At 47.3% G+C, this 11,791-nt stretch overlaps 4 protein-coding genes across 4 annotated transcripts; 2 read left to right on the top strand and 2 right to left on the bottom strand.

The window, feature by feature from the left end:
* Window positions 1–796: 796 nt before the first annotated feature.
* Window positions 797–3,734, top strand: BDV37DRAFT_296966 (uncharacterized protein; the record flags this gene model as incomplete). Its single annotated transcript, XM_032090221.1, has 3 exons — window positions 797–1,859; window positions 1,931–2,589; window positions 2,645–3,734. The coding sequence occupies exons 1-3, from the start codon at window positions 1,437–1,439 to the stop codon at window positions 3,732–3,734; spliced, it is 2,172 nt and encodes a 723-aa protein (XP_031945375.1). The 5' UTR covers window positions 797–1,436.
* A 284-nt stretch (window positions 3,735–4,018) lies between these two features.
* Window positions 4,019–5,917, bottom strand: BDV37DRAFT_296959 (uncharacterized protein). Its single transcript, XM_032090220.1, has 2 exons — window positions 4,857–5,917; window positions 4,019–4,790 (listed from the first exon to the last, which is right to left on the bottom strand). Exons 1-2 carry the CDS (start codon window positions 5,855–5,857, stop codon window positions 4,100–4,102), a joined length of 1,692 nt encoding a protein of 563 aa, XP_031945374.1. The 5' UTR covers window positions 5,858–5,917; the 3' UTR covers window positions 4,019–4,099.
* A 1,520-nt stretch (window positions 5,918–7,437) lies between these two features.
* Window positions 7,438–8,860, top strand: BDV37DRAFT_279423 (cytochrome P450; the record flags this gene model as incomplete). Its single annotated transcript, XM_032086335.1, has 4 exons — window positions 7,438–7,665; window positions 7,740–7,922; window positions 8,160–8,388; window positions 8,469–8,860. 4 exons carry the CDS (start codon window positions 7,438–7,440, stop codon window positions 8,858–8,860), a joined length of 1,032 nt encoding a protein of 343 aa, XP_031945373.1.
* A 970-nt stretch (window positions 8,861–9,830) lies between these two features.
* Window positions 9,831–11,621, bottom strand: BDV37DRAFT_296955 (MCT family MFS transporter; the record flags this gene model as incomplete). The annotated part of the gene is made up of 5 exons (XM_032090219.1): window positions 9,831–10,173; window positions 10,261–10,358; window positions 10,419–11,222; window positions 11,295–11,511; window positions 11,575–11,621. The coding sequence occupies 5 exons, from the start codon at window positions 11,619–11,621 to the stop codon at window positions 10,020–10,022; spliced, it is 1,320 nt and encodes a 439-aa protein (XP_031945372.1). The 3' UTR covers window positions 9,831–10,019.
* Window positions 11,622–11,791: the final 170 nt, after the last annotated feature.

Here is an 11,791-nt window from a genome sequence, read left to right as displayed (position 1 = left end):
CATGCATCTATACAAGCAACACAGTTCTGTTCAAAACTGTCTGCCCCTTTCCATTGCCGGAAGGGCATCTGTTAGACTGTTATATTCTAGGTTCTAGCCCAGGCGCCAATTCAGGTTCCAGACGGTCTAAGATACAAATTATGTTCCTGCTTGAAGTGGTATCCCCAATGAACATGGGCAGGAAGGCTGATACCTCATACAGTGACCTGCTTGTCTGGTACAGCGGATTCCATTAGCTAGGTTGTATTATATTTGAATTTCCATGAGCTCTTTGATAGGGATGGAATTAGGTTGGATTATCTTTGCTTAAAAATTTATCGGTTGTAATCCTGTACAAAGGTTCTTGACGGATGGCTTATAAGATGGCTTATACTTGACTGTTATTAAGAGGGCATTGTTATCTCTATCGACTCGGTGAATATAGAACTGATTTGGTTGGGAACACCAAGAACTTGATGTTCTGTTTATGTAAAACTCGTTAATGTTAATAGAATCGAGAGTATTTGTATAACTGTTAAACTAGACTCTATTACCTAGGTTAAATTTATCTCGGGTGGCCAGTATCTTGCAGAGTTCGACGATAATATTATGAATATAGTCCTTTATACTAAATTGTTTATAACTCTCTAGATCCTGTTTACTGCTTAATAGCCTTTTATTAAAATGTTTCTTAAAATCTTTCAGTTTAAGATGTGGCGGGAATAGCGGTTCTGTAGCCTCCTTTGGAGATGCTAGATCGATATAAATAGAGTGGAAAACCTCCTGTTGCCTGGTGGCACAGTCTTCCTAAGGCTGTTGCTAGCCGTCTGCTCTATGGAGAGGCGGGGAAGCAGTGATCCAAGATGCTTCCTTTTGATTGAGCCAAGGCGAGGGCAACGGGCAAGGGTCTTTGTTGTACGTGTTGGTATCAGCTGACCATGAATCGGCTAATCTATTCTTCCATAAGAATAAGCACAGCCATTGGACCTGTCAAGGCTCTGCTTGAACATGGGAGGTTGTGAACATAACAGAGGGGCAACTGTTGTAGATTCTCATCTAGACGCGGGAGAACATCATCGGGGTCCAAACCTCATGATCAAGGAGAGGGCCGATTTTTGGGTCAACACTCAGTTCGATCAAGGAATAACAAAGGGTTTTGGCAAACTGAAAGAGTCTGTTGTAGGACTCGTCACTCAAGTCATTTTTGGGAATATTATTTTTGCGTTTGTAAGTGAGTATTCCTTTTAGATATTTCGAAGGCTTAAAATGTTGAGTGAGGGGGTAGGTACATACTACTCTGTACATACCATTGATAACCACCGAGATTCTTGTTCCGCCTCCCTGATCGGGTTAGTGGTTAGTGGAATCAGGAATCGCATCTTTCAGGGAATAAGGACTCGTGCCAATCTCGTTGCTGTGCCAAAGAGGTATTTCATCCACAGAACGAACTGCCCCCGATGGATCCAATTCAGTCCAATGGTCGTCAAGCTCGCCGCACACGCCAGAACCCGGTATCGTGTCGTTTGTGCCGGCTGAAGAAGCTCAAGTGTAACCGCCAACGACCTTGTTCCAACTGCTCCGCCCGTGGCGTCGGCTGTGAATATTTTGCACGAAACCCTGGTTCCACGTCCACGGACTGCACGGACCGAAGAGAAGCTTTACCCGCAGCAACTGAAAGCGCGGGGTTACAAGCTCGCCTGGAAAGGCTTGAGGAGGCGGTGTTTGGCAAGCAGGATGACAGACCCTCTGTTCCTACTGCAATGGTACCATCAACTTGTGGCGCATTGACTACCTCGGTTATACCAGGTTTCGCTTTCAACGAGGAACATGAAGTGACATCGAGATGGCTTGAAGGCATCGGCACGCTTGAGAACCCGATTGTAAGATTATCTACAACTGTTAAGACAGTCAATGCCTACTGCGCTGACCCTGCATCTAATCCGGCCGCCAGTTTAGAGCGTATGTAGTCAACATACCATTCAAAGTTGGACCTATAAGCCAGCTACTCGAGAATATGTCAGCGACGCGGAATGAGGCAGCACCTTGGCCACCCAGTGTTCAGCTGCCTACCAAAGATGAGGCCATGACACTGTCCCAATACTTTCTGGACAATGTCCAATACCTTCATCCCGTCTTCCAGCCTCATTCCCTGCAGCATGTGATAGACGCTGTGTATATGCACCCGAATACAGCCGTTCAAAGCAAAGTGGCAGATATCGCGCTGCTGCTCAGCATACTTGCTAGTGCCAGCCATCTGTGGAGACCACAGAGAAGCAAATGCCTGGTCTTCTTATCTGCGAAAGAAGCTGCTTCCATGTCCTTGATCTGGAGCAATGCGGCGCTGGATATTCTGGAGTACTCGAAGCGAACTACTGCTGCCTCGATTGAAGATCTCCAGGCCACGATCGTTATCTCCTACGTTATCTACAATTCCCAAGGGTTCTCCCCCATGTTCCGTTCACTTCATAGCAACATGATTATGATGGCCCGAGATCTTTCTTTACACAAGACTGATAGTCCCCGAAGAAAAGGAGAGACAGAGCCACCGCCAAGTCCGATTGAAGCTGACGTAAAGAGAAGGTTATGGTGGCACATTGCTGCCACAGACTGGTAAGGTGCAGTCGTTACTGATCAGCTTTTCTGCTAGCGCTAAAGCGCGAGAAAGGTTACTGGCATTCACCCCCGGCCCACAGGAGGGCACCTATTCTATTCAGCTATCACAGATGCATGTGAATCAGCCGCATTATCCCGAGAGCTGTGATCATGATGCTGGGAATGTTTCACTACTATCTACCTCCTACTTCCTTCAGCGTGTTCGGCTAGCGGAAATCTGTCGTGCGGTGGTTGACTCCTTGTCCCCGCTTAAAATGATTGAGAATGCGAACTACGAGCAGATTATCTTCTTGGACGGCAAATTCGAGGACTTGATCAGAAGCCTCCCGGCATTTTTTCGGCTAGACCAGGGTAGCAAACTCTTGTATACCGCGCCCCAACTTACCCTCCAGCGCTATCTGATCCATCTTGGGATCTATACCAGACGCAGCAGACTTCACCAGCATTTCGTGGTAGCGGGGTTCACCGATCCCAAATATACGTTTTCCAGAAATGCTTGCCTAAACTCCTCCCGCGCGGTTCTGCAGATCTGCTACAAGCTGGAGGAAAAGAAGGATGACCTAGAGTTGATCCCCGCCAGGCTTGCAACCGTGGTGCACCACGTCTTCATGGCCACTGTTGTGCTAGTGATGGACCTCTGCTCCAACAAAGTGGAAGGTTTCGAGGAACAGCGGCAAGCCGAAGTCACCCGAGCATGCAGGTTGCTCGACAGCTTGAAACAAGACTCCGCCATGGCCGCGAAACTGGCCCACCCCCTCATGGAAATCCTGCAGAAACACAAAGAAAGGCTACAGCAAAACCAGTCCTCGACTGTGCCTCTCACGGTGGTAGTACCACCTGCTGACAGCAGAATCAGTCAAGTATCCCCGGATCCGTCAAGCGACTTCCATAGGTCTTTGTCTAACACTATCGGCCAATATACATCAGCAACTACTGCCAGTGGTGGCGGCCAACAACCAGCAGCCCGAACGGAACACCAACAACAACAACAACTATATGTCGAGGACTGGGAATTTGATGCCATGATGCAGCAATACATCGATTTGGGCCAAAACATAGATGGGCCTTCTTGGGGTTCTCTTTTCGATGATCTGGATTCTCACCATATGACGGATGCCGGGGGCGCTGTTTTTTATGGCTAATTGGGAAGGCTCTTGTTTACAAAGGGGGTTGATAAACCAAAGAGGAGACAATCCCAGTGGATGGCTTGTAGTCATCGTGTTCCAAGTTCGGTGGTACACTGGTAAGAACTGAGTATTGTTCTATTGTTTGTTGCATTTTTTCACTATCTTCACTTTGTCTTTTCAGATCAACTGAAAATATCTTTTGTTCTTTGAGTTTGGAACCTCCAAACCTTAAAAAGAGCAAAGGCTCTAAATAAGATGAGAAACTTCTATGTAAGACAAAAAGATGGCTTTAGATAATAGCACAAACGTGCTCTCTATATGTAATTCACTATGTACAGGTTCCCAACGCATAACTAATAGTTCCTGCTTGTGGGACCATATCAGTGAATCCTTTCCAGTGAGGCCGAGATCGGCAGCGTGTCCTTCGCCGTAGAAACCAATTCTGCAATCCGGCCCTTGGTCTCCGTGAAGGCATGCTGCCAGGCAAACATGTGCAATGAATCGCCTGCGGTACCCATCGCGTCTGCTTCTTGGTCGGAAATGCTCCACTGCTCTGCTAATCCAGGGAAGACCCGTTCCATCTGCTCTGCAACCTCTTCCCGCTCATCTGCAACGTTAATACTATTTTTGGAACTGTTCAGATCAAACGTATAGTGCCTGTGTCTCGCAAAAAAGGACAGTGTTAGTCGATCGTGATCATGAACCAGAAATTTGGCAATGTGCGCTTCGTTGTCGTCGCAGTCGTGCCCCTCATGTCGCTGGCGAGTGCTTGAGGGGTAGACGCTGTGGTGGGAATCCATCTCGGTCCGTTGCATTCGTGCTTTCGAGTCTGAGCGTGGCGAAGAAAAAGTTGGAGTGGTAACCTGAAAGCCATCAGTTTTCTTCTTGATTCCCTTTACTTCTTGGATCAACTTTTGCTGGAAATTTTTACCGCTATCACAGAAATGCCGATCAACCAGAATTAAAGGATCGCCGTCTTTCCCCCATAGCTCTCTCATGGCCAAATAGCCGACATATGTCGGGATGCAGGTTAGGTTGGTTGAAGAGGTCCGGATGGTACGCATCATCAAACTGTAAGGATATTAGTTTCTTTAGCCTTTCCTGCCATGAAATGGGGCTTTGTATCGGGAGGCTTACCTATCAATTCCAGGTGAGGCTGATGATGCCTTTGCAATATCATACAGCCATGCACAACTCAATTTCGATACCCAGCTCTGCAAGATCCCAAACTCCAGCTCGATTCGGCGAGTGGCTTTGGAATACTTGTAGTGGAAGAGACTATAGTCCCACACATCGCGCACCATTTCGTCACCTGCCTGGATCGCTGCTTCAGGGTCGATGCGCGCCCCCACGACGTGCTGGAACCGACGAAAGCCCTTGTACTTGGAAAGAACAATACAGTAGGTGATGAATCGGACCATGGTCCATGCGTCTAGTGGATTCCATTCAATCCCATCCACTGCTTCGTTGGACGATGCTGTGGATGCACATGACGGTGGGACCCTTTCCGCTGTTGGCCTAACGTCGGTATCATCCACAATCACTATGTCCATGTCTTCGTGGTGAGCAATAGAGTTGTTCAGTACTGCCGGATCATTGCAAATTTGCCACAAGGCATTCTCCTGACACTTAGTGACCAGCTGCTCCTGCTGCCCCTCCTCGATCAAATCCCAGCCGTTTAGACAGCCTTTGTGAGTCCGTGGCTTTTTTACCTGGGATATTGGATAGATAGCTGTAATGGAACTCAAGATTTCCTGTTCATCCCATCCCAAGTGGCGGAGTAACCCGTCTGGACTATCCTTCTTGGGACCAATCCCCAGTTTCTCCGGGTGAATGCGCTCGATCGTGAGCTTGGCCAGCATCTCTCGTGCTCCATCACACACGTTGGTGAGCCGTTCGATGTATTTATCGAGCCAGGACGCTTCTTTGTCACTGCTGCTCAAGGCCCAGTACCTATGCTTCTTGGTCAAGTCGAGGAGCATTCCAGCTTGCAGCTGGCAGGAGGTGTCACCGACATGTGCGTCAAACGCGGTGAACCCAGCATTATCAACATATGCATCCTCGGCAAATATTAGACGGCGATAAAGCGTCAAGGCGTCGATGGCGTCGGAGGATGCGCGAACTATGTCCGTGTACATTGTCCCATAATAATTTCGCGGGCGAAGGCCTTTGGGTGCCGCTGTTGCAGGAAAGAGAAAACATGCCATTTTCTTTAATAGAGAAGTTGTGCTTTCGAAGAATTCTCGTAATAAATAATATAGTTTGAGCGGATTGTTCCAGATGAGCTGCTTTGACTAATTCTATATAGAACCTAGTGCTGGACCTCCTGCCTCGATATATAGACAGAACCAATCAACTGGACTCCCTTCATTTTATTCCTTTTTCACCAGATCTATTTGAATAATCGGATACTACATCTGGAGACAACTGTGCCCGTACTGGCGTCAGCGACGGACCGGCCCATCATTCCCGCCATTGCAGCCAATTGATCCCCACTAAACAAGACACGGACGGAGTAACTATCAAGACCAACAAGATCACCGGGATCAACCGAGTATACTAGTGTAGTGGATAACAACTGCGCGCGGAGTTTTTCGGAGTTTTTCGGTGGTGTGTGCACACTCCGAATTCACTCGCGGTGAGGGAAGCCATCAAAGTCTACCCCAACGTGTAGAATTCCATATGAAACTCGGAAAACATTGTTCTCAAGTGGAGTCATGTACAGATGTGTACTCAGCTCTAAGGTCTTTACGTGCGTCTTCTTGATGGCGAATTCCCATAGTACTACTGTATATGCGTGGAAAACTCGGAGATTAGGGCAGCGTGAGTATGCTTCGACGGGGAGTATGAAAATATTCTTTGAGAAAATCTCTCTCTGAAAATCTCTCTCTCTCTCTCTCTCTCTCTCTCTCTTCGGTAGTAAAATCAGCCCAATAGAGGAGGCCCGGAATTCCGCTGTATAAATTGAGTCTTTGAACTCACTTGGGCTATACACGCTTTCAGCGCCCCCTTCTTGAAAAAACTTTTCCTTGCAGAAGTTTCCTTATATTAGCTCCAGAGAATGGATTCTATGTTCGGCACGACGGTTTTTGTTGTATTGCTCGCTATTTACACAAGATATTGTAGAAATGTAAGTGTTTCACTTTTTCCAACTGCTCCTTAAGAAAGCGGGCACTGACTCGCGCCAATACAGATCAGCAATGACTTCAAAGACAGTCAAGGTCTCAAAATCAAACAACTGAAGAAGGATACTCGGTATCGAAGGTTCTCGCATGGGTAGGTAATCAAACACAGAAAAGACGATTTGAGATTCGACGTTAAGGAAGAACCTCATGCAGTCATGAACTGTCCCAGGAAGGCCGCAAACTCGCGGGCGAAGAGCCATACTTAATCCAAAATGGATGGTGGACTCGCGAGCTGGTAATCACACACCCGGATCACTTGCGAGAATTCTATCGGAAGGATGCAAAAGGTATTTCTTGTTTCCCACTCGAACAATCCTCTTGCATGTAAATATCCATCCTAATCTGCTATTTTCCCCAGATCACAAGAAGCCAATCAACATGAATCTCGGCGATTATTTTGGACGGTGAATATATCCGCCCCCCAGTCTTGAAAATCTCTTTATTCGTGGTCAATGGCAGCTGACAACTATCCATCTTCAAAAAGACTTCTTGGCCAATGCCTGGGTCTTCAAGGAGGGCAAAAATGAGCCGTGATGCGCGCTCACTTCGAGCCCGAATTCTCCCATCTGGCAAGCGTGAACATGACAGATACATTCGCGATGGAGATCGAGAAGTGGACCCTTGAGCTGTCAAAGGGCCGTGATCTTCATCAACAAGAGGCCACCCTGAGATCATTTCATCGGAATCCCACTGAAGCTTGTCGGTATCTGCCTTTTCGCTTGACGGGGTTGACAGTATATGGAGACGCGCTCGACGCGGAGGTGGGTATATTCCCTACCTAGGATAGAACCAAAAGGATGGAAGTTGTTGCAAGCTGACTGACTCACACTACTAGACATACCAAGATCTTGTGCATTTGAATGATCTCCATGAACAGGTGATGCTTGATGCTTTCTTCGGCAGATTCACCGTCTCGAAAATCTTTAATATCCTTCCCACGCAGTCGAGACGTCGTCTGGACACATTCAAAGCAACGTGGGAAAAGCTGAATCTCGATATTATTGCGAAAGCAAGAACGGTATGGGAGAGACGGAGCCCTGGTAGTTGTTGTCATGAAGAGAGAGAGAGAGAGAGAGAGAGAGAGAATGTGTAGCTCACATCGAACATATAGAAGAAGCTTCACTGCCCGGCTGAGCGCATTTGCCAAGGTGTTGAATCTGGGAAGATGTCAAAATTTTGAGGTCCGTTTTTCTAGCAACACACCCACCTTTTCTTTCAGGTATGTGTGGCTAAACTAAAAATGAATACACCGCAGTTCCTAGAAACGATGGACGAGTTGTTATTTACAAACATCGATGTGACCTCGACTGTTGCATTTCTCCTCATCAACATCGCGGCCAATCAATCGTTCCAGTCATCCCTGAGGGAGGAAATTACCGCAAAGCAAAGCCAACCATCCTATAATCTAGGCGAGTATGTGTTGGAGAAGGATACCCTTCTTCATTATGCTGCAATGGAATCTGTTCGCATGAGTCCGGCGCTATGTAAGTTGAACGCTCCTAAATCGTTTTTATTCATGGCAAGCAATTCCTTTCCACTAACAAGCAAACCTCGGGAACGAAAGGGTTTTCCCTGCCCGAAAAGACAGCCGCCGAAAAAATCATTGGAGGCTATCGAATCCCTGCCCAGACGCCCGCGGTCATCGACTGGAAACGCCTCAACACCACCCCGGCCATCTGGGGCTCCGATGGGGAACGCTTTCGCCCCGAGCGTTTCGCCGACATCTCGCCTATGGCATATCGATACGGCTTGCTGCGCTTCGGGATCGGCCGCGGGCGGTGTCTCGGGAAGAACATTGCTGACATGATGCTCAAGATGGTGACCGTGGCCATCGTGCAGCGGTATTTCATGACTCCTGCTGGTAAAGAGAAAGGCACCAGACAGGACCGGTTCACGGTGACATCGGAGGAGGAGATTGAGTTTACTCCGATTCGCCCTCTAACTGCGTGTGCATGATTGATATTCTAGCTGCTTTGTTGAGCAGAATAGTTTTCATGGATGTAAATCATCATTAATTCAGGGATGTCCTCGATATCTAGAAAATACAGCTACTCCCCTACATGGGAAGGAAGTACGGTGGCTAGGAATCTAGTATATGTTGATTTCGTGGCTGGTCACCGAAGAAGTGGATAGAGACTAGCATATCTACCTAGCTGGACTCAAAATTTGCGATGAGTTCTTCAGCTCACATAGCTTTTGTTGACACGAAAGGAGTGCTAGCCATAGGGGAAAGTATGAGGTTAAAGTATTGCTTGAATTATTACTATCTAGGCTATGTGGTTGGAGGTGACTAAGGGGGGAGTAGACGTTGTGTAGTAACTTAATGTGGTCTGTTCATGTAAGCATGCCTACTAGGAGTAGGTGCTCTAACAGTTCTCTATGCCGGTATTTTAAATACCTATCCTGATAGCTCCATATCACTCCATGACAATCCTATTACAAGCTTGCTACCTGTTGGTTCCTTTGTGTCTCTAAAGGTCAAAACATAGTCTATAATTGGATATGGGAGAACACGGATGAACACGGATGAACGGGCCACAGCAGGCAGACCCGATATTCATCTTTCTCAGATCAAACAGGAAGACTAACTTCATACAACTGGGGGCGGCGTTATTTAGTATGACGTGATATACTTGACCTCATTCCACTTCAGACGGACCTTCCAATATCGATACTGCTTGGTATACCAGTCCAAGGTGACCTAATGGAGATCATCATTCTAATAGAGTAGCTGAGATCCGAGTAAGCGAGTGTATCTTTTCTTTTTGATTCTGAGGCGTTTGCAGGCCTTACAGCTCGCACTGGGCTAAATTAAATCAATCGCCTCCCGGGGCAAGCACATGATTAAGTATGAAACGGAAAACTGGAGCCATTGATTTACCGGATCTGGTTGTGATCGTCTCCTTGAATATTCTATACGTTTAAGGGAAGAGAGAAAACAAGATGAGAAGACAAAAAGAAAAATGGGAGAGAAAGAGAGGGGGGCCGGCTGAACCGTCTCTTTCCAGGGTCATTAGACTTTTTGGCCTAAATAAAAGGCGGCAGAAAGGCAACTAAAAAAGTTGGGAAGCATTTGAGTTCTTAGCTGGACTTGTGTGAGGGGAGCGAAGAAAAATCATTGCCGTGCAAATACTCTCCTCTCCATTTTGAACCGCGCCATAAAGATGAGAATGCCGCCCACAACAAGGGATGCCCCGGCATAAATTGACAAGGCAAGGTATCCGTAAGATTCGACCAGCTGGCCACTAATGGGGGTACCGAACAAAGCTCTGTGGTTTTAAAAGTGGGTGTAATTTAGCAATCGAACAGTTTAAAGAAGGAATTACAGGTAGAAGAGGAGAAGCAGCGAAACTCACGTCAAAGCAACTGATCCCATGAGAAGTCCTACTGCTGTACCATGGAGCTCATGTGGTGCCAGGTGAGCTGCACAAGCGGATTGCAGACTCATAATAGCCTGCGAGTTAGGATTAGCAAAATTCGAAGCTTTGTGGTTTGGTGGAGAGGGGATGCGTACACCGGACGTAAGTCCATATGCTAGACACCATACAACAAGCCCTCCGGAGCTCTTTGCTGCGGTCCAGCAAAGTGCAGTGGCTCCAGATAGCAGAGCTGCTGTACCACAGAGATTGAAATGCCCATAGCGATCTGCCAGAATCCCCGGCAGAATTCTGCCAAAGAGGGATGCGGCATTGATAATAGAAACTAAGTAAAACGCGAAACTGGTGGAATGGCCCAGGCTCTGCGCGTAGGAGGTTGCATAGAAGAATGGACTGAACATACCCAGGTAGGAAATGGAAAGCCCCGAGCAGAGCACCATGAAGGTGGTGTTTTTAAGAAGCGAAACGAGACCCTGTTTGTGTGCACTGGCTTCCTCTTGTAGAACCTCGTGTGTTCCATCTACCTCGTGTCTTTTATTCCTTTCCTCTTCGTCAGTCAACATATGATGATGGTGGCCATCATCGGCTTTCTTCGCTGGTGGGGTGACGGTCAAGACCGCGAGAACGAGGAGTGGGAGCATAATAAACCCGACGATGCGAATCGTCCAGCCAAAGGTCACACCATCCTTATTAAGGAGCTCATTCAGCACAATCGGCCAGACCACACCCCCGGCGGACGATCCTCCCACTGTCACCCCCATAGCTAGCCCTTTGTTTTTATGAAAATACCGAGAGACCGTCGCGATCGCCGGACAGAAGAGACAAGACATACTGGCGCCCAGAAGCACGGCTTGGGCAAGAAAGAATTGATAATACTGCTGACAAAGAGAAGTCATGAAGACGGCCACAAGCATTGCCAGGCCGCCGAATATGAGAAGTACCTGGCGTCCATCTCCTTTAGCCGTCTGTTTTATCTGTTTTCGGAGGATAAATACGTGGGTGGTTTTACATACTGTCGGTCCAACACGATCAACCAAAACACCAGCGATAGGAGCACCAGAAAAGAGCGCAAAAGTAGAGAAGGAACCGATCCATGAGATGTCGAAGCTAGAGTAGCTACTCAGTTGATGTGATTGATAGTAGTCCTGGAAAACTCCAAAGGCATTGATAAATCCAACACTGCAAAAGAAAGTGAAGAAGGCTCCTATTACCGTCAGCCATGCTCGGAATCTATTGTTTTGTCAGTACGCATCTTTGTGGGAAATAAAATAGAAGAAACGGTATGTGACTGACGTGTGTTCAGAGCCGCTGGAAGCGGTAGGAGTTTGGATTTGGCCCATATTCAGAAGGTTTATCGACTGCTTTACACTCTGCATGACAATGTTCAGAAAAGCATGAGCAGATAGACCTTTTTAATAAACGACCTTCTCACTGTATATGAAAAAGTCTTTCGGATATGGGTATGGTATCAATTGCAGGGTCCATGGAGGTCACCCGGAGACTTCATCGA

This window comes from Aspergillus pseudonomiae (genome assembly GCF_009193645.1).
Source record: "Aspergillus pseudonomiae strain CBS 119388 unplaced genomic scaffold BDV37scaffold_8, whole genome shotgun sequence".
NCBI classification, from domain to species: domain Eukaryota; kingdom Fungi; phylum Ascomycota; class Eurotiomycetes; order Eurotiales; family Aspergillaceae; genus Aspergillus; species Aspergillus pseudonomiae.
Note: the sequence above shows the minus strand (reverse complement) of the source record. Positions and strands in the feature narration are given on the sequence as shown.

What these genes read in the sequence shown, in the direction of transcription:
- BDV37DRAFT_296959 (XM_032090220.1), bottom strand. Translation starts at nt 5,857, where the DNA reads ATGTACACGGACATAGTTCGCGCATCCTCCGACGCCATCGACGCCTTG. An exon ending in GCCTCACCTGGAATTGATAG is followed by an intron (nt 4,791 to 4,856) that starts GTAAGCCTCCCG and finishes ATATCCTTACAG; the next exon opens with TTTGATGATGCGTACCATCC.